The sequence below is a fragment of the Sphaeramia orbicularis genome, chromosome 20, assembly GCF_902148855.1.
Source record: "Sphaeramia orbicularis chromosome 20, fSphaOr1.1, whole genome shotgun sequence".
Classification (NCBI taxonomy): domain Eukaryota; kingdom Metazoa; phylum Chordata; class Actinopteri; order Kurtiformes; family Apogonidae; genus Sphaeramia; species Sphaeramia orbicularis.
The window spans coordinates 1,443,484-1,465,833 of NC_043976.1; the positions used below are offsets into that span (position 1 = coordinate 1,443,484).

Here is a 22,350-nt window from a genome sequence, read left to right on the forward strand (position 1 = left end):
TGTGTGTTGTTGTTCCAGCGTCACAGTGTGTTGTTGTTTGTTGTTCCAGCGCGTCACAGTGTGTTGTTGTGTGTTGTTGTTCCAGCGGTCACAGTGTGTTGTTGTGTGTTGTTGTTCCAGCGTCACAGTGTGTTGTTGTGTGTTGTTGTTCCAGCGGTCACAGTGTGTTGTTGTGTGTTGTTGTTCCAGCGGTCACAGTGTGTTGTGTTGTTTTTGTGTCCAGCGGGCACAGTGTGTTGTTGTGTGTTGTTGTTCCAGCGGTCACAGTGTGTTTTTGTGTGTTGTTGTTCCAGCGGTCACAGTGTGTTGTTGTGTGTTGTTGTTCCAGCGGTCACAGTGTGTTGTTGTGTGTTGTTGTTCCAGCGGTCACAGTGTGTTGTTGTGTTGTTGTTCCAGCGGTCACAGTGTGTTGTTGTGTGTTGTTGTTCCAGCGGTCACAGTGTGTTGTTGTGTGTTGTTGTTCCAGCGCGTCACAGTGTGTTGTTGTGTGTTTTGTGTTCCAGCGGTCACAGTGTGTTGTTGTGTGTTGTTGTTCCAGCGGTCACAGTGTTTGGGTGTGTGTTGTTGTTCCAGCGGTCACAGTGTGTTGTTGTGTGTTGTTGTTCCAGCGGTCACAGTGTGTTGTTGTGTGTTGTTGTTCCAGCGTCACAGTGTTTGTTGTGTGTTTGTTGTTCCAGCGGTCACAGTGTGTTGTTGTGTGTTGTTGTTCCAGCGGTCACAGTGTGTTGTTGTGTGTGTTGTTGTTCCAGCGGTCACAGTGTGTTGTTGTGTGTTGTTGTTCCAGCGGTCACAGTGTGTTGTTGTGTGTTGTTGTTCCAGCGGTCACAGTGTGTTGTTGTGTGTTGTTGTTCCAGCGGTCACAGTGTGTTGTTGTGTGTTTTTGTTCCAGCGGTCACAGTGTGTTGTTGTGTGTTGTTGTTCCAGCGGTCACAGTGTGTTGTTGTGTGTTGTTCCAGCGGTCACAGTGTGTTGTTGTGTGTTGTTGTTCCAGCGTCACAGTGTGTTGTTGTGTGTTGTTGTTCCAGCGGTCACAGTGTGTTGTTGTGTGTTGTTGTTCCAGCGGTCACAGTGTGTTGTTGTGTGTTTTTGTGTTCCAGCGGTCACAGTGTGTTGTTGTGTGTTGTTGTTCCAGCGGTCACAGTGTGTTGTTGTGTTGTTTGTTCCAGCGGTCACAGTGTGTTGTTGTGTTTTTTGTTCCAGCGGTCACAGTGTGTTTTGTGTGTTGTTGTTCCAGCGTCACAGTGTGTTGTGTGTGTTGTTGTTCCAGCGGTCACAGTGTGTTGTTGTGTGTTGTTGTTCCAGCGGTCACAGTGTGTTGTTGTGTGTTGTTGTTCCAGCGGTCACAGTGTGTTGTTGTGTGTTTGTTGTTCCAGCGGTCACAGTGTGTTGTTGTGTGTTGTTGTTCCAGCGGTCACAGTGTGTTGTTGTGTGTTGTTGTTCCAGCGGTCACAGTGTGTTGTTGTGTGTTTTTGTTCCAGCGGTCACAGTGTGTTGTTGTGTGTTGTTGTTCCAGCGGTCACAGTGTGTTGTTGTGTGTTTTTGTGTTCCAGCGGTCACAGTGTGTTGTTGTGTGTTGTTGTTCCAGCGGTCACAGTGTGTTGTTGTGTGTTTTGTGTCCAGCGGTCACAGTGTGTGTTGTGTGTTTTGTTGTTCCAGCGGTCACAGTGTGTTTGTGTGTTGTTGTTCCAGCGGTCACAGTGTGTTGTTGTGTGTTGTTGTTCCAGCGGTCACAGTGTGTTGTTGTGTGTTGTTGTTCCAGCGGTCACAGTGTGTTGGTTGGTGTTGTGTTCCAGCGGTCACAGTGTGTTGTTGTGTGTTGTTGTTCCAGCGGTCACAGTGTGTTGTTGTGTGTTGTTGTTCCAGCGGTCACAGTGTGTTGTTGTGTGTTGTTGTTCCAGCGGTCACAGTGTGTTGTTGTGTGTTGTTGTTCCAGCGGGTCACAGTGTGTTGTTGTGTGTTGTGTTCCAGCGGTCACAGTGTGTTGTTGTGTGTTGTTGTTCCAGCGGTCACAGTGTGTTGTTGTGTGTTGTTGTTCCAGCGGTCACAGTGTGTTGTTGTGTGTTGTTGTTCCAGCGGTCACAGTGTGTTGTTGTGTGTTGTTGTTCCAGCGGTCACAGTGTGTTGTTGTGTGTTGTTGTTCCAGCGGTCACAGTGTGGTTGTTGTGTGTTGTTGTTCCAGCGGTCACAGTGTGTTGTTGTGTGTTGTTGTTCCAGCGGTCACAGTGTGTTGTTGTGTGTTGTTGTTCCAGCGGTCACAGTGGTTGTTGTGTGTTGTTGTTCCAGCGGTCACAGTGTGTTGTTGTGTGTTGTTGTTCCAGCGGTCACAGTGTGTTGTTGTGTGTGTTGTTCCAGCGGTCACAGTGTGTTGTTGTGTTGTTGTTCCAGCGGTCACAGTGTGTTGTTGTGTGTTTTGTGTTCCAGCGGTCACAGTGTGTTGTTGTGTGTTGTTGTTCCAGCGGTCACAGTGTGTTGTTGTGTGTTGTTGTTCCAGCGGTCACAGTGTGTTGTTGTGTGTTGTTGTTCCAGCGGTCACAGTGTGTTGTTGTGTGTTGTTGTTCCAGCGGTCACAGTGTGTTGTTGTGTGTTGTTGTTCCAGCGGTCACAGTGTGTTGTTGTGTGTTGTTGTTCCAGCGGTCACAGTGTGTTGTTGTGTGTTGTTGTTCCAGCGGTCACAGTGTGTTGTTGTGTGTTTTTGTGTTCCAGCGGTCACAGTGTGTTGTTGTGTGTTGTTGTTCCAGCGGTCACAGTGTGTTGTTGTGTGTTGTTGTTCCAGCGGTCACAGTGTGTTGTTGTTGTTGTTGTTCCAGCGTCACAGTGTGTTGTTGTGTGTTGTTGTTCCAGCGGTCACAGTGTGTTGTTGTGTGTTTTTGTGTTCCAGCGGTCACAGTGTGTTGTTGTGTGTTTTTGTGTTCCAGCGGTCACAGTGTGTTGTTTGTGTTGTTGTTCCAGCGGTCACAGTGTGTTGTTGTGTTTTTGTGTTCCAGCGGTCACAGTGTGTTGTTGTGTGTTGTTGTTCCAGCGGTCACAGTGTGTTGTTGTGTGTTGTTGTTCCAGCGGTCACAGTGTGTTGTTGTGTGTTTTGTGTCCAGCGGTCACAGTGTTTGTTGTTCCAGCAGTCACAGTGTGTTGTTTGTGTGTTGTTCCAGCGGTCACAGTGTGTTGTTGTGTGTTGTTGTTCCAGCGGTCACAGTGTGTTGTTGTGTGTGTGTTGTTCCAGCGGTCACAGTGTGTTTGTGTGTTGTTCCAGCGGTCACAGTGTGTTGTTGTGTGTTGTTGTTCCCAGCGGTCACAGTGTGTTGTTGTGTGTTGTTGTTCCAGCGGTCACAGTGTGTTGTTGTGTGTTGTTGTTCCAGCGGTCACAGTGTGTTGTTGTGTGTTGTTGTTCCAGCGGTCACAGTGTGTTGTTGTGTGTTGTTGTTCCAGCGGTCACAGTGTGTTGTTGTGTGTTGTTGTTCCAGCGGTCACAGTGTGTTGTTGTGTGTTGTTGTTACAGCGGTCACAGTGTGTTGTTGTGTGTTGTTGTTCCAGCGGTCACAGTGTGTTGTTGTGTGTTGTTGTTCCAGCGGTCACAGTGTGGTGGTGGTGGGGGCGTCCCACCTGCGCTGGCTGGGTCTGCGTTCTCTGCAGGAGGTGAGTGCTGGGAAGGTTCTTCTGAAGAACAACGCCCAGCTGTGTTTCACCCAACCCGACAAATGGAGGCGCCTCTTCAAAACCAGCGCTCAGACCGTCTCCTTAAAAGACAACGCTCCGCCCGCACGCTGCCGTGAGTACCGCCCCCTTTGCTTGACCACGCCCACTTGGTTTATCGGAACAACGTCTACACAGTGAACCTTATGCGGGAATCCAAAACCGGACCGCCAAAGGGTCCGGTCGGCCCAGTGGGAGGAGTCTGTTCAATGAAAAATGTACACTAAAGCTGTCAAAGTCCTTTTCAGTCAGTTAGGTTTCATTTTCAGATGAGTCCAATAATAAGTCAAATATCAGCAGAATAAACTATACATTATTTTTTTGGTTTTAAAGTGGAAAAATAAACAAATAAATGTAAATAAAGAAATGTCTTTAGAAAAGTCAGTTTAACTGTACTAATATTCAGTCTGTTCTTAAATGTTCCGTGTGTTTGCAGATCCACTGTGATCTGTACGTTCTAATGCACATGTGGAAAGGATCAGCTGAGGCAGAACACTGTTCAAATGGCACTTTGACTTTTGGGGTTTTTGCACCAAAACAGAGCATTATGAAGTTATTATTTATAGGTTATTACGCAGATATTTGACTGGTCTGATCCACTTTAGATCAGATTAGATCATATACTGTATATCATATGGGCTTATATGTGTTTGGGGCGTACACATTATACCCTGGGTAGTTTAGTCTCTATTTGTTTCTGTTTATTTGTGGCTGAAGGGTGATACAATTAATATAAATGTGCTCTGACGAGTTATTCATTGTTATCTGTTTTAATGTGATAAGTAGCTGATGAAGGAAATTTATTTGGTTATTAATCTGACACTGAAAGTAAGGAAGGGGCGGGACTACATAAGCCTTTGGTTCTTTGTGTTCCTTCTCAAACTGTGTTTATGAGTTCATTCATGTGTGCATCTGTGTTAAATTTATTGTATTTTGTTATTTTTTCTGGGATTAATAACTACTGATGGGTGCAGATGTAACTGACTTCTTGATTTTATTGGGGGTTGTTAGTTTTTTTTTTGTTTCCTACTTCAAAGTTGGAGACAAATTAATTAATTTAAATAAATAAATAAATAAATAAATAAATAACTATTGGGCTGAATGTGGAGCCTGAACTAAAATAACTTTCCACATATTCTCATAGATTTGTGGGATTCACTAATGTTTTCTCACTGTCAAGATTCTCACCTTTTATCTGCTCTTATCCAGGTGTAATGAATGAATGAATGAATGAATGAAATCTTTATTTCAAACATGTAGACAGTGCAATCAAAACAAAAACCAACCAACAAAATATAAATACTGGTACAGAAATGATTGATGAGCAAACAAACAACAAAATTAAAAAAAAAAAAAAAATATAGTAAGTAAGTAAGTAAGTAAGTTAATTAATTAATTAATTAATTAATTAATTAAAATAATAATAATAATAAAACAAATGAAATGAAATTATATATGCTTGAAAAGGAGTAGGAAGAAGTAAAACTTCTGTACTCCTACCCCCAATTTCTATTCCTTATGATCACTATATAGAAATTATTATTTTGTCTGAATATCAATATACTACTACTACTACTACTACTACTAATAATAATAATAATAATAATAATAATAATAATAATAATAACAATAAAAACAATAATAATAATGATAGTATAACAATATCACACATCCTTTTTCCTATATACACTAATATGGTAATACACATTTACAACTTATCCTACTAGATTTTAATACCAGATATTTATTAAAACTAAAAAGAACAAAAAAAACCAAACAAAACAAAAAACAAATCAAAAAACAAACAAACAAAAACACATATACATATATGATATAAATACATGTAATATTCTATATTGTCCTTTATAGTAATAATATATTCATACTCTATCCATATTTAAACTAGATATTATCCGCACATGTGGCAAAACCCCACTATGAAAAATGTTAAATTTCAGTTGATTGTAAATGGGATGGGCGTGGCCAACTAGCATGTGACCACACCCACTAAACACCATGTAAGGGCAGTTGTTGTGTCATGAGCAAACAGTCAACTTTGGGTCAGAAATTTTACAGAATCACCAAAAAAGTGCAGAAAGAAAAACAACTTTATCAGCAGTGAAATGGACGACCAGTTCCAGAAATCAGAGGAAGTGGTTTGATATTTGTTTTCTCTTAATGGAAAAAAAAACTAAGATAAATTTAAGAGAATATTTGTGCATGAGGCCCTTTGTTTGTCCATATCTGCTCATATGGGGTGGTGTTGTTCAGTTTTACAGAACCAGACGTGTGACAGTGAATGCACCGCCGCCGGCTGCTGGGGTCCAGGTCCGTCCATGTGCGTTTCCTGTCGACACTTTGACCGTAGGGGGCGCTGTGTGCAGCTGTGTAACCTGCTGGAGGGGTGAGACTGATGCTGTGCTGTGTGACCTTTGACCTGTGGCTCTGCCCCCCCCCCCCCCCCCCCCCCCAGTGTCCAGGCTTTTGTCGGTCACATGCTGTGTTTGTGTTCAGTGAGCCCAGGGAGGTGGTGGTGAACAGCAGCTGTCAGGAGTGTCACCCTGAGTGTCGTCTGCAGAGTGGAGTGGAAACCTGCCACGGACCGGTCAGTCAGCTTAGTATTATTATAATTACTTACATACTTAGATTACTTACTTATTACAACTACTATTACTATTATTACAATAACTTTTATCATGTGATTATTATTTATTATTATTAGGACCTTATTATTTCCACTAATACTTTCTAATGTGAATGGATGGATGATTGGATGAATAAATGGATGGATGGATGGATGGACAGATGGGTGGAATGGGTGGGTGGATGGTTCAGAACGTTCAAAAGTGACGTTCTGTTTGCAGTCAGAACACCAGTGGGAGGCCTTTATTTGTTCATGTATTTGAGTTAAAGTCCGCTGACCCCCCCCCCCATGTGTCCTTGGTGTCCCTCAGGGTCCAGACCAGTGTTCCCAGTGCGCCCACTTTAAGGACGGCCCCCACTGCGTCCACAGCTGTCCTCAGGGTGTCCTGGGAGACGGAGACCAGCGGGTGTGGAAGTACGCTGACCGGACGGGCCGCTGTCGGTCCTGTCACCAGAACTGCACCCACGGGTGAGGAACCCGGTCCACAGAAGGCCCGGCTTTTATTCAGACCCGCTTTAGATGGTCTGTCCTAACCCTGTCCGTGGTTTGGTTGGTGTTCGGTAGATGGTCTGTCCTAACCCTGTCCGTGGTTTGGTTGGTGTTCGGTAGATGGTCTGTCCTAACCCTGTCCGTGGTTTGGTTGGTGTTCGGTAGATGGTCTGTCCTAACCCTGTCCGTGGTTTGGTTGGTGTTCGGTAGATGGTCTGTCCTAACCCTGTCCGTGGTTTGGTTGGTGTTCGGTAGATGGTCTGTCCTAACCCGGTCCTGTCTTGCGTCCTCAGGTGTTCTGGTCCTGGACCGTCCGGATGCAGGTAAAACTCATTCACGTCACCTTTTAAAGCTCAAACTGGACCCAGTCCAAACCTCCACCTGCTCTGCCTGTTCTCGCAGCTCTACCCATCAGTCCATGCTGGCGGCGGGCGTGGTCGGCGGGCTCCTGGTCGCCGTCATCGTATCGCTGGTGGTGTTTGTGTTGCTACGGCGACGGCGGATCACGAGGAGGAGGACGATGCGACGGCTGCTGCAGGAGAGAGAGGCGAGAGTGGATTCTGATCCATAAATAGGATGACTGAAGTCATTTCTGTTCATATGACTGATTATTTTATTCATGTCATCAGTTATTTTGTTCATTTATTGATTTATTTGTTCATTTTATTGTTTATTTTGTTCATTTGTATTCATTTAACTGATTATTTTGTAAATTTTTTCATTATTTTTTTATTTCATTGTTTTGTTCGTTTGTGTTCATTTAATTGATTATGTTCCATTTATTGATTATTTAGTTTATTTATTGTTTATTTTGTTCATTTTATTGAGTAGTTTGTTCATTTCTTTTCAATTAAATACTTACTTTGTCATTTCATCAATTATTTTGTCCATTTTATTGGTTTAGTTGTTCCTTTTATTGATTATTTTATTTATTTCACTCATTATAACTGATTATTTTGTTCAGTTTATTGAATATTTTATGGTTGATTTTGTTAATTTGATTGATTATTTTGTTCATTATATTATCAGTTTTCTTTATTTTATTGATAATTTTGTGTATATGTGTTCATTTAACTGATTATTTTGTTCCATTTATTGATTATTTTATTTATTCTCTGGTTTATTTTGTTCATTTGATTGATTATTTTGTTCATTTCTGTTCATTTAAGTGATTATTTTGTTCACTTCATTAATTATTTTGTCCATCCTATTGTTGTTTTCTAGTGGTGAATATACTAGAATAAACAGAATATTATGAGATTACGAAGATACAAATTTTAGAGAAATAATCAGTGGGGGTCAGAAGGGACATTCATGGCTTAATCCTAAATATTCGAGTATATAAATGTTTTCTCTTATTAGTCTTTGTTTGCTGTGGTAAGTGCTAGGCATTCTGGGATATCCTCATGTGTTTCCATGTCTGTGATGCAGCTGGTGGAGCCGCTGACCCCTAGTGGCCAGGCCCCGAACCAGGCCCTGCTCCGGATCCTGAAGGAGACCGAGATTAAGAAGATCCGGGTCCTGGGATCCGGGGCCTTCGGGACCGTCTTCAAGGTACAAACAGCAGACGCAAACGCCACGGGCCGTCTGTCAGTAAAATGCACCTGCACCCCGACAGAAACCCCTGCAGATCCACAGGTTGATCTGGTCCAAACCACGTCCAGCCACACATGAACCAGAGCCCAACCTGAAAGGACAAACATGTCATCATATAAATACACAACTGTCAAAAGACTGAAAAAACCTGACATTATGAAGTTTCACCAGAATTAAGTCACAGGAGGGGGAGCTTGGGTTGCACTTCTCAGGGCTCCATGCTCCGCACGGCTACGTGAAGGCAGGTTTATTAACTTCCATTACCAACCACACGTGTGTGATACAGCACATCCTCTAGTGCAGCAGCACAGAGCCTTCAGTCATGGTGTCAAACTCAAACGTTCCCTCCATCCAGTCAACTCAGCTGCCCTCCCCCCAGAGGCACAACATGAGTCACATGACTGCACAACGCATAACAGGAACCAGCTTTTAACGCATATTTCAACATGCAAAGTAGCACACCATCACATGACTCAGCAACACTGCAAACTACGCCAGTCACATGACTCAGCACAAACTGTCGGACAGTGCAGTCAGTGTGGCTCACTACAACACGAATAAAACAAGTGGAGACAGAAGTTTGGAGTCTAAGCTCATACACCAATAACCCTACTATATAATGCACCTTTTAGCCCCGCCCTGTGTCCGCTGTCCGTCCCATTGATGTCCGATCCATGTTGCAAACGCGGGACACGGGAGGGCGTTTGGGAACAATGCTGCTGTTGCACCACGGGAGGGCACTAGCGTACAAGGAACCACGGGTACAGTGCCACTAGTACAAACAGCACACTGTTAGAATCAGTGTTGTCCGCTGACTTTTAGTCTGCGTGCAGGGATGTTTTTTGAGCCCGTAAGTCACAACTTCAAACCACGACTCATGACTTTGTGACGTTCCAGGCTAGTCACACCAAACTGCCTGAGTGCAAGGAAGTGGTAGCTAGATGTAAACAAACCAACATGGTGGAGCGTACCTTATGTTCATTTATAGTCATTTCTATCACCAAAGGTGTTTGATCGTTGCTTATTTGAGGGAAACAGAGGAGGAAAAACGGCGCATAAGGACAGAGAAGCTGATCTACCTTCGATGTTCTTTGTGTATTTGGATTCAGATTTGGTTTTAATTTCTTCTGTCACTCATTGGACTGAAAACTAGCTAACACGAGTGCAGCTGCTGATTATACAGAACATTTACAGATAAATAATGTCAGAGAAATACCTTATTTTAATTAACTGTCTGCATAAACACCACATCCATGGGGGGGCGCCACTGCTGCGTGACGTCAGAACTCAGAACTGGGAGAACATGGATCTAGTACCAGTTCGGGTGGAAGTCCCAGGTTTGACTGAACATTCCAGTGCATTTACACCAGTAGAAGGACGGAAGAACACCAGTAGAAGGACGGAAAAACAGCAGTTACAGGTGGACTGGAACGCAGCATGACTACTCATTACAGTCCTTAAATATTTAAAAAACGATATTATATAAGTAGTCGTACACGTACACTACATGACGAGTTTGACCTCAAAGTCCAGTTCAAGCTCAGAAACAAAAATTCACAACTAGATGAGCTGAAAATGCTAACCAATGTTACCTAGCATCGCATCTGTTAGTAAATAAAGATAGTTAACTATTAGTTATAATTTAGTCCATCTTATGCCATTTAAGACCAGTTAAATCCTGTATTACTACATAAAGGAAACACCAGTAACATCGGCTGCAGGTCACAGTTTTCTTTTTTCTGTAACTTTGTAACTGTGAGCTAACTTAGCTAACTTTAGCTTGGCATGAGCTAGTTTTTATTAATCAAGCTGAGGCTACATTGTGAATATTGTACCTAAATACATTTTATAATCCTCTCTGTCTCTATTTACTTATAGCTTCCTTTTTCCAGATGTATTAGTCGGTTTTATCTTTAGTTGGTCCCTGTCATGTTTTAAATGCTAGCTAATGTTTTCTAACATCGGTTTGCTAAGCTAGCTAATGTTAGCTTTGCACAAAGTAGATTTATTGATCTGTTAAAGGCTATCTTATATTGTGATTAAGACTCCTAAATACATATTGTTGTCTTTTTTCTACTTTTCTTATGATATTTTGGAGCTATTTTCACAAAAATTTCATATTTCCTTTTTACACTCAATACCAGTTATCCATGGTTTTTCCCTTAACACTTATGCTCATTAGCTTAGCACATGGTTGTTAGTAAACAGACAGCGGGCTAATTACAGTGAGTTGATCAATTTTCTACCCTTTGAGATTTAGAAAATACTGAATCATTATATAAAAGAAACATGAGTAAAAGGTTAGAGTCATTTTCTCTGTTTGCTAACATCTGTATGCTAACTTAGCTAACATTAGCTCAGCATGAAGTTGTTTTCATGATCAAGTAAAGGCTATTTTGTGAATATTGTTCCAACAAATATATTATAATCCCCTCTGTCAATATTTTTCTGAAAGTTAATGTTTCCTTTTTCCAGATTCATTAGACAGTTTCTTCTTAAAATTGGTCCCTGTCATGTTTTAAATGCTGACTAATGTTTTCTAACATCTGTATGCTAAGCTAGCTAATGTTACTTTTGTACACGGCTGTATTGTAATTAAAGATCCTAAATACATATTGTCTTTTTCTTCTTACTTCTCATATGATCCTTTAGAGCTATTTTCACCAAAAAAAATTATATAATTTCCTTTTTACACTCAAAACCATTTGTTCATTGTTTTTCCCTGAACACTAATGCTTATTAGCTTAGCATGCAGTCGTTAGCAAACAAAGCCAGTTCAGCTGATCAATTTTCTACCCTCTTAAACTGAGACAATACTTCATTATTAAATAAAAGAAACATCAATAAAAGGTCAGAGTTATTTTCTGTTTGCTAACATCTTCATGCTAAGCTAGCTAACGTTAGCCAGGCATGTGGTAGTTTTTATTGATAAATGAAGAATATATTGTGAACGTAGCTCTGAAATATATAATGTAGACCTTTCTTTTTACATGTCTATGAACTTTTCCATCATTTTACTGGTGGCGCTGATTAAACAGAACCTGCAAATTTAGCAAAAACCTTCACGTCAACGAAAGGATGAAGTGGTGAAAGGTCAAAGTCCCTGATGTTCCAGATTTCAGATTATGAGGCGAGGGTAGTGGGTGTATTGGACGTACAGTATGTGATTTTTACACTGAAGGTCTGATCAGTGAACCTTTAGTTACTTTCATGTCTAAAACAGTAACGGTACGTGACCCTGGAGATTTTACACATTTGTCAACATGTTCATTCATGATGTTTTTCAGGGTCTGTGGGTTCCAGACGGAGAAAATGTGAAAATCCCAGTCGCCATAAAAGTTCTCAGAGAAGCAACGTCGCCCAAAGCGAACCAAGAAATCCTCGACGTAAGGCGTTCATTTTCTAAACTTTTAACTGTCAACTTATCATGTGATTCATAACGTGTAGAATAAAGACTGTAACCATAGTAACCGACCGAAACCGATATTCAACTTTAACTTCAGACAAATCATCATTACTCAATTAATCGTTGTTCATTTTATGGCTTACTTTGTTCATTTCTGTTAATTTAACAGATCATTTTGTTCATTTTATTGATTATTTTGTGCATTTTATGGTTTATTTTGTTTGTTCCTGTTCATTTTATGGTTTATTTTGTTCATTTCTATACATTTTATGGTTTATTTTGTTCATCTCTGTCCATTTAACTGATTATTTTCTTCATTTTATTGATTATTTTGTGCATTTTATGGTTTATTTTGTTTGTTCCTGTTCATTTTGTGGTTTATTTTGTTCATTTCTGTACATTTTATGGTTTATTTTGTTGGTTTCTATACATTTTATGGTTTATTTTGTTCATCTCTGTCCATTTAACAGATTATTTTGTGTTGTCTCTCGTGTAATCAGTTCAGTCTTTCTTCTTATTCTTTTTATTTCCAGCAGCAGGAGGAGAAAACACCAGCTGTTGTGAAATCCTTCTAAGGAGATGAAACACTGTCTTTTATATATTGTTGATGTGTGTTGTTTTTTGCAGTTAATTTACAGAGATTAATGACGTATTGATTATTTAATTCCTCAGAGCCACTTAGAGCCAACCAACATCACACAGATATTGATCCGTTCACATAAGAGACTGAAAAGCAGCACATTTCAATAATAATAATAATACTCATAATAATAATATATTTTATTTGTATAGCGCTTGTCACAGAACTCAAAGACACTTTACATGCAGCAGATCAAAACAGAAACCATATAAACCAAATAAAGTAACTGTAATAGTTTTTACAACATAATAACTGTGGCAGCTCTGCTTTTTTCAGTCGTTTCTTGTGCTTTTGTCTGTTGTTTTCTATTTTTATCCATCTGTTGTTTTCATGTTGCACCTTCTTATCTTTTTTATTGTATTATATACATTGATTTTTTGGTGAATCTTTTGTGTTTTGTATTTTATGTTTGAATTGTGTTGTGTCTTTTATGTTGTTTTTTGTATGTTTAATGTTGTTTTTGTTGTGTTGCCTCTTTTCTTCTGTTTATCGTTGTGTCTTTTATGTGGTTTTTCATTGTATCTTTTATGTTATTTACGTTGTTGTCATAGTTCTGTCGGTTGTCATCGTTCTTTCTGCTGTCATTGGTTTGTCTGTTGTTGTCATGGTTACGTCTACTGTTGTTGTTCCGTCTGTTGTTGTCGTGGTTACGTCTGTTGTTGTTGTCCTTTCTGTTGTGTTGTTCCGTCAGTTGTTGCCGTCGTACTTTCTGTTGCTGTCATGGTTACATCTGTTTTTGTTGTTCTTTCTGCTGTCATTGTTCCGTCTGTTGTTGTCATGGTTACATCAGTTGTGGTCATTCTTTCTACTCTCATCGTTCTGTTTGTTGTCATGGTTACATCTGTTATCATCGTTCTTTCTCCTGTCGTCGTTCCCGCTGTTGTCATGATTATGTCTGTTGTCATGGTTACATCTGTTGCCATTGTTCTTTCTGCTGTCGTCATTCTGTCTGTTGTCATGGTTACGTCTGTTTTCGTCGTTCCTTCTGCTGTCACAGTCTTTTGATGGCCAGCCTGGTTTTCCTGATGCCTTGTCTTGGGACTTCCTGTTTGTGCAGGAGGCCTACGTGATGGCGAGCGTGGACCACCCTCACGTCTGTCGTCTTCTGGGGATCTGCCTGACGTCGTCGGTGCAGCTGGTCACTCAGCTGATGCCGTTCGGTTGCCTCCTGGACTACGTTCGCCACCACCGCCAGCGCATGGGCGCCCAGTGGCTGCTCAACTGGTGCGTCCAGATCGCCAAGGTGAGAATCAAACGCCCCAGGCACGGCGCGGTCGGCGGCTCCGCCCTTAATCCCACCGACGCTTATTAGTGTGTGAAACGGCACCAGTTTAGTCTGAACTAATCTGCTGACATTCCCATCTGGGTTTGAAAGAGGTGGGAAAACCACAGCCGCCAAGGTCAAGCAGATCAGCGGAAAGTCCTCCTGTTGTTCTGCGGCTGTAAAGGAGGAAAACAAACGCCTCCGTCTTCATTTTCCCAAAACAAAAAGACACGTTTGACCCAAAGCTGAACACAAACTCTGGACTCATTAAACCCACAATGAACACCAGCGAAAAAGAATACAACTAAACGGAAATAAAATAACTAAACGGAAATAAAATCATTCATTCATTTTTCACCCAGAAAAGGGATTTTAGATTAGATTAGACATAGATTTAATGTTTTTATTGATGAATGCTTTCTTTTTTTGCACCATGTGGAGCAGTACCATGTACTTAGTATGTCTGTGCAATGATAATGAAAATATACTGAACAAAAATATAAATGCACGACTTTTGTTTTTGCTCCCATTTTTCATGAGCTGAACTCAAAGATCTAAAACTTTTTCTGTGTACACACAAGGTTTATTTCTCTCAAATATTGTTCACAAATCTGTCTACATTTGTGTTAGTGAACACTTCTTCTTTGCTGAGATAATCCATCCACCTCACAGCTGTGGCATATTAAGATGCTGATTAGACAGCAGGATTTTTGCACAGGTGTGACTTAGGCTGGCCACAATAAAAGGCCACTCCAAAATGTGCAGTTTTATCACACAGCACAATACCACAGATGTCACAAGTTTGGAGGGAATATGCACTGGTCATGCTGACTTCAGGAATCTCCAGCAGAGCTTTTGCCTGTGAATTGAATGTTCATTTCTCTACCATAAGCCATCTCCAAAGCTGTTTCAGAGAATTCATGAAGAAGACTGTGTGAGGAAAATGGTGGTCACACCAAATACTGACTGGTTTTCTGACCCCCCTGGACCACCCAATACAGTAAAAGTGCACATTTTAGAGTGGCCTTTTATTGTGGCCAGCCTAAATCACACCTGTGCAATAATCCTGCTGTCTAATCAGCATCTGGATCTGCCACACCTGTGAGGTGGATGGATTATCTCAGCAAAGGACAAAGGAGAAGTGCTCACTAACACAGATTTAGACAAATTTATGAACAATATTTGAGAGAAATAGGCCTTTTGTGTACAGAGAAAAAGTTTTAGATCTTTGCGTTTAGCTCATGAAAAATGGGAGCAAAAACAAAAGTCGTGCATTTATATTTTTGTTCAGTGTATATCTTATCTTAGATAGATCTTTATGGATCCCTCAGGACATAAAGGATCTAGTAGCAGCACAACACCAAATGTATAAGAAATATGACAACAAAAAGAGGAAAAAAATGTTAACAATGGCTCTAAAAATCGTAGTGGAGAAACAGGCAATTGCACATTTGAAAGTACTAATGGAAATAAGTAATAAAGTAGTAATAATAATAGCAAGTAATTATGTTCTATTACAATAGGCATAGTATGTGTTTATTATTATTATTATTATTATTATTATTATTATTAATAATAATAATAATAATAATGGATTGGATTTATATAGTGCCTTTCTAGACACCCAAAGCACTTTACATTATTGACCCATTATTCATTCGCACTCACATTCTCCCTCTGGTGGTGGTAAACTACATCTGTAGCCACAGCTGCCCTGATAATAATAATAATAATAATAATAATAATAATAATAATAATAATAATAATAATGATAATGATAATAATAATAGTGTGATGGAATGAGCTCATCTCCATCTGGTCAGTTCTTCTAAATAACGCTCAAACTCACTGTGGTCAATGTGTAGGGGATGAGTTACCTGGAAGAGCGCCACCTGGTGCATCGGGATCTGGCTGCGAGGAATGTCCTGGTGAAAACTCCACACCACGTGAAGATCACAGACTTCGGCCTGGCCAAGCTGCTGACGGCCAACGAGAGCGAGTACCACGCTGACGGAGGGAAGGTGAGACCCCGGTCAGACAGACGTAAGACCACACCGGAGCGTCCAGGGGTTGGACAGGTCTGAGCTCCTCTGGACGCTCCGGTGTCCAGGGGTTGGACAGGTCTGAGCTCCTCTGGACGCTCCGGTGTCCAGGGGTTGGACAGGTCTGAGCTCCTCTGGACGCTCCGGTGTCCAGGGGTTGGACAGGTCTGAAGCTCCTCTGGACGCTCCGGTGTCCAGGGGTTGGACAGGTCTGAGCTCCTCTGGACGCTCCGGTGGTCCAGGGGTTGGAACAGGTCTGAGCTCCTCTGGACGCTCCGGTGTCCAGGGGTTGGACAGGTCTGAGCTCCTCTGGACGCTCCGGTGTCCAGGGGTTGGACAGGTCTGAGCTCCCTCTGGACGCTTCGGTGTCCAGGGGTTGGACAGGTCTGAGCTCCTCTGGACCGCTCCGGTGTCCAGGGGTTGGACAGGTCTGAGCTCCTCTGGACGCTTCGGTTGTCCAGGGTTGGACAGGTCTGAGCTCCTCTGGACGCTCCGGTGTCCAGGGGTTGGACAGGTCTGAGCTCCTCTGGACGCTCCGGTGTCCAGGGGTTGGACAGGTCTGAGCTCCTCTGGACGCTCCGGTGTCCAGGGGTTGGACAGGTCTGAGCTCCTCTGGACGCTTCGGTGTCCAGGGGTTGGACAGGTCTGAGCTCCTCTGGTGTCTCCGCAGGTTCCCATCAAGTGGATGGCGTTGGAGTCCATCCTCCAGTGGACGTACACCCACCAGAGCGACGTCTGGAGCTATGGTCTGTCCTCCGTCCTGTGTCTTTTATGTTGTTTTTGTGTCTTTTATATTGTGTTTGTTGCATGTTTTATATTATTTTTGTGTCTTTTGCATTATTTTTTTTGTGTCTTTTACGTTGGTTTGGTTGCATCTTTTATGTCGTTTTTGTTTTGAGTCTTTTACATTCTTTTTTGTCTTTTATGTTGTTTTTGTGTCTTTTATGTTTTTGTCGTGTCTTTTTTCTTGTTTTTGTATTGTCTTTTGCATTGTTTTTGTGTCTTTTATGTTGTTTTTGTGTCTTTTATGTTTTTGTCGTGTCTTTTTTCTTGTTTTTGTTTTGTCTTTTGCATTGTTTTTGTGTCTTTTATGTTGTTTTTGTGTCTTTTATGTTTTTGTCGTGTCTTTTTTCTTGTTTTTGTTTTGTCTTTTGCATTGTTTTTGTGTCTTTTATGTTGTTTTTGTGTCTTTTATGTTTTTGTCGTGTCTTTTTTCTTGTTTTGTCTTTTGCATTGTTTTTGTGTCTTTTATGTTGTTTTTGTGTCTTTTATGTTTTTGTCGTGTCTTTTTTCTTGTTTTGTCTTTTGCATTGTTTTTGTGTCTTTTATGTTGTTTTTGTGTCTTTTACACTGTTTTTCTATCTTTTAGGTTGTTTTTGTGTCTTTTATATTGTTTTTGTGTCTTTTACATTTTTGTGTTGTGTTATGTTGTTTTTGTTACATCTTTTACACTGTTTTTCTATCTTTTAGGTTGTTTTTGTGTCTTTTATGTTTTTGTCGTGTCTTTTTTGTGGTTTTTGTTTTGTCTTTTGCATTGTTTTTGTCTTTTACATATTTGTTGTCTTATGTTGTTTTTGTTACATCTTTTACATTGTTTTTGTGTCTTTTATGTTGTTTTTGTGTCTTTTATGTTTTTGTCGTGTCTTTTTTCTTGTTTTTGTTTTGTCTTTTGCATTGTTTTTGTGTCTTTTATGTTGTTTTTGTGTCTTTTATGTTTTTGTCGTGTCTTTTTTCTTGTTTTGTCTTTCGCATTGTTTTTGTGTCTTTTATGTTGTTTTTGTGTCTTTTACACTGTTTTTCTATCTTTTAGGTTGTTTTTGTGTCTTTTATATTGTTTTTGTGTCTTTTACATTTTTGTGTTGTGTTATGTTGTTTTTGTTACATCTTTTACACTGTTTTTCTATCTTTTAGGTTGTTTTTGTGTCTTTTATGTTTTTGTCGTGTCTTTTTTGTGGTTTTTGTTTTGTCTTTTGCATTGTTTTTGTCTTTTACATATTTGTTGTCTTATGTTGTTTTTGTTACATCTTTTACATTGTTTTTGTGTCTTTTAGGTTGTTTGTGTGTCTTTTACACTGTTTTTCTATCTTTTAGGTTGTTTTTGTGTTTTTAATGTTTTTGTTGTGTCTTTTTTGTTGTTTTTGTTACATCTTTTACTTGTTTTTGTTGCATCTTTTTTTGTTTTGTTGTGTCTTTTGTTGTTCACGTTGTGTTGCGATTATTTGGTTTGTTTTATGGATGAATAATATAAAGAACGAAATCAATAAAATAAACAAAATAAGAAACAAACTAGAAAAGAAACAAATAATAATAAAATAACACATTGTAAACGAGTGTCAAATTGAGTCCAGTGATGATCGATCAGCGTCTCGTGTCTGATGTTTGAAATAACTTGAGAACAGTTCAGACTGTGAGCGGTGGCTTTTCCGGTTCATTTTCTGAGCATTGGATCTTATTCGTTTGTGTGTTTGTACTTTGCCTCGTCTTCGGCCGCAGGCGTCACCGTGTGGGAGCTGATGACGTTCGGGTCGAAGCCGTACGACGGCATCTCTGCCACCGACATCGCCTCGGTCCTGGAGCGAGGAGACCGCCTCCCTCAGCCTCCCATCTGCACCATCGACGTCTACATGATCATGGTCAAATGTAAGAGGGCGGAGTCAGGGCCGCATGCTAACGCCCACCAAGGGCCCACAGGAAGTACTGAGCCAGGTGTGTGTGTGTGTGTGTGTGCGTGCGTGCGTGCGTGCGTGTGTGTGTGTATGTGTGTGTCCATCCACAGGTTGGATGATCGACCCGTCCAGTCGGCCCAGGTTCAGAGAACTGGTCCGGGACTTCTCCAGGATGGCCAGCGACCCACAACGATACCTGGTCATACAGGTACGGAGGTGTTGCATCATGAGAAAGGAAAAAAAAAAAACACACCTTTAATTATGTCTATTGAAGAAATGCTGATTTTACCTTAAAAATACTGATGGAAAATAGAAGACGAAATAAAATCCAATGGAATTAGATTCAGTTAGCAACAAAACAGATGAACTGGAGACGGAACAAAACCAAAAATATGCAATTAGATGAAAAAAGACAAAAAAGACGCAAAAAATATACAATTAGACAGAAAAGACACAGTAAGACGAAAAATATGCAATTAGACAGAAAAGATGCAGTAAGAAAAAATATGCAAAGTTATGACAAAGACATAAAAGACGCAAAAAAAAAAAAAATATATATACAATTAGACAAAAAACACTGAAAATATGCGAAAAATAAAAAATACACAATTAGATGAAAAAGACAAAAAAGACGCAAAAAATATACAATTACGCAAAAAAGACAGAAAAGCCGCAGTAAGATGAAAATATGCAATTAGACAAAAAAGACAGAAAAGATGCAAAAATGAAAAATACACAGACGAAAAAGACAGAAAAGACGCAGTAAGACGAAAAATATGCAATTTTACAACAACGACATAAAAGACATAAAAAATAAAAAGTATACAATCGGATGAAAAAGATAAAAGATGCAGTTAGACGAAACAAACAGAAAAGATGCAAAAAATAAAAAATACACAACTAGACGAAAAAGACAAAATATGCAAAAAATAAAAAAAATACAATTAGACGAAAAAGACAGACAACATGCAAAGACACAGTCAGACAAGAAGGACACAGATAGCTGCATTAAAGTCAGTAAAAGTCCACATAAAACACGATAAAACAGATGCAATTAAAGAAAGACGAAAAGACAAAAATGTCAGAAAAGACAAAAGAAGACAGGAGAGACAAACAGCTGTTCAGTTCTGTCTGCTTCTGTCTGTGTCCCTCTGTGGACCCTGTGGACCCTGTGTCCCTCTGTGGACCCTGTGGACCCTGTGTCCCTCTGTGGACCCTGTGTCCCTCTGTGTCCCTCTGTGGACCCTGTGTCCCTCTGTGGACCCTGTGGACCCTGTGGACCCTGTGTCCCTCTGTGGACCCTGTGGACCCTGTGTCCCTCTGTGGACCCTGTGTCCCTCTGTGTCCCTCTGTGGACCCTGTGGACCCTGTGTCCCTCTGTGGACCCTGTGGACCCTGTGTCCCTCTGTGGACCCTGTGGACCGTGTGTCCCTCTGTGGACCCTGTGGACCGTGTGTCCCTCTGTGGACCCTGTGTCCCCCTGTGTCCCTCTGTGGACCCTGTGGACCGTGTGTCCCTCTGTGGACCCTGTGTCCCCCTGTGTCCCTCTGTGTCCCTCTGTGGACCCTGTGTCCCTCTGTGGACCCTGTGTCCCCCTGTGGACCCCGTGTCCCCCTGTGGACCCTGCTGGACCCTGTGTCCCCCTGTGGACCCTGTGTCCCCCTGTGGACCCTGCTGGACCCTGTGTCCCCCTGTGGACCCTGTGTCCCCCTGTGGACCCCGTGTCCCCCTGTGGACCCTGCTGGACCCTGTGTCCCCCTGTGGACCCTGCTGGACCCTGTGGACCCTGTGTCCCCCTGTGGACCCTGTGTCCCCCTGTGGACCCTGTGTCCCCCTGTGGACCCTGCTGGACCCCGTGTCCCCCTGCTGGACCCCGTGTCCCCCTGCTGTCTTCATGGATGTGTTTGTTTGTCTCGTTGCCAGGGCGACCTCCCCTCTCCCACCGACAGCAGGTTTTACTCCCGCCTCCTGAGCGCTGACGACATGGACGACGTGGTGGACGCCGAGGAGTACCTGCTGCCTTACAAAGGCGCCAGTAACCATGACGACCGGCCCTGCGGCGCTACGGTGAGCTCGCACACACAGCCCTGGTCCGTGTGTGTGTGTTTTCAGTGTGTGTTTTCCAAACAGGGGTGTATTCTTCTTCTGTGGTTTCAGAACGGACACGCCGTCAGAGGAAACAGCGTCGTCCTGCGTTACATCACAGACCCCACGCTCAACCCGCTGGACAAAGACGACGTCAGCGGACACGGTACGCTAACGCTTCATCTGCAGGTCCACATATAGACCAGCACGTCTGCACCTTTACCCATGATCCTCTAGGGCAGGGGTCTCAAACATGCGTCCCGGGGGACAAAGGTTCCAATCTGGCCTGTGGGATGAATTAGCAAAGTCAAAAATTCCACAGTCTTAAATTGAATTAAGCCAAAAAAATAAATTACCTTGAATTAAGGAAAAAATGTTGAATTAAGCAAAAAAAAAAAAAAAATCTTAAATTTAGCAAAAAATCTTGAATTAACTTCAAATTTTTGTCTTTGTTTTAGTGCAAAAAATAACATTTAATTATGAAAATATTAACATTTACAAACAAGAAAAGCCAGTATCAACATTTCCTGAAAATGTCATGAAAATCTCTCCACAACGTTTTGAGTTATCTTGCTAACACACACACGCACACACACACACACACACACACACACACAAAGCACAGTGATCACAGAAGCTCCTGGTGGAGGAAACTCTCCTGTACCAATAAAATGTGAAGAACCTGAAGAATTATGACCAACCTGAAATGTCTGTATTAAATTCAGTCCAGTTTGAACTCTTTTCTTCCTGGTCCTCAGTGTTTAGTGTCTTTGGAGATCTGATCCAGAATGCACATGGACTAATGAGAAGTGGAGGAAGAAGACTGAGAAAATTACACTGATTTTACTGAAGAAATGTCAGTTTTTTCAGGTTCTTCACATCATTTTGTTTGGATAGTTTATAAAAGTAAGTATTTTCATAATTTAGTAAGTTTTTTTTTTTTTTGCTGCACTAAAACATAGACAAAAATTTGGAGTTGTCATTATTGCTGTTTTTCTGTTCGTACTTGACTGGTCTGCTCCACTGCAGATCAGATCAGATGGGGCTGAATGTGGAACCTGAAAGAACAGGAGTTTAGAACCCTGGTGCAGGGTTTAGGACACTGCAGCTGGGACTCTAAACTTCACATCCTACAGTTCAAACCTTTTCATGTCTTTGAGCCATGTGTCACAGATCTGGGCTGCAGGTGCATTGTGGGTAAACTGCCATGGGAACCATTTACAGCTCCTTATATGGGCATCCTGGGGGGGGGGGGGGGGGGGGTGAGGTCACATGTTCACATTTTACAGAAGAAACCTGAGATATGATAGTTTTAAAAAGTGTTTTCACTGTTCCACTGTGTTTTATTAATATTTGAGTCATTTTCCACCAGAGAAAAGTGGTTCAATTAGATTAAATTAAATTAAATTAAACTAGATTAAATTAAATTAACTTAACTTAAATTAGATTAGATTAGATTCGATTCGATTCGATTCAGTTTGATAGAATGTATTGATCCTTTGGGCAGAACCATCAGGAAATCGAGGTTCCAATATGAACACAGTGAAAATACACATAAGAAAATAGCAAAACAATAAGTACAAAAAACAGTCATGAAAAATTACAATTGAATATTGGAAAGTACTGGTAGAAACAAGTGGTAAAGTAGTAAATAATAATAATAATAATAATAATAACATGTAATAAGCAATAGTAATAATGATTACTATGATATAAAACTAATAATATGGAAAAAGTACCTTTCTATTTGTAAAAGTGTGGGTTGTAGATGTGTTAGTTTGGATGCTGTGGAGAGCTGACTGTTAGAACCAGATGTGACTGTATCTTCTCT

At 41.1% G+C, this 22,350-nt stretch overlaps 1 protein-coding gene across 1 annotated transcript in view; it reads left to right on the forward strand.

Moving 5' to 3' along the window:
- Window positions 1–22,350, forward strand: part of LOC115411679 (melanoma receptor tyrosine-protein kinase-like) — a 52,858-nt gene that overhangs the window by 28,213 nt on the left and 2,295 nt on the right. Inside the window, 15 exon segments of the mRNA XM_030123890.1 lie at window positions 3,564–3,763; window positions 5,959–6,091; window positions 6,202–6,292; window positions 6,642–6,799; window positions 7,114–7,143; window positions 7,223–7,367; window positions 8,252–8,374; window positions 11,704–11,802; window positions 13,520–13,705; window positions 15,592–15,747; window positions 16,439–16,514; window positions 18,262–18,408; window positions 18,545–18,642; window positions 20,358–20,501; window positions 20,592–20,685. Of these exon segments, the coding sequence (XP_029979750.1) occupies window positions 3,564–3,763; window positions 5,959–6,091; window positions 6,202–6,292; window positions 6,642–6,799; window positions 7,114–7,143; window positions 7,223–7,367; window positions 8,252–8,374; window positions 11,704–11,802; window positions 13,520–13,705; window positions 15,592–15,747; window positions 16,439–16,514; window positions 18,262–18,408; window positions 18,545–18,642; window positions 20,358–20,501; window positions 20,592–20,685 (1,880 nt within the window).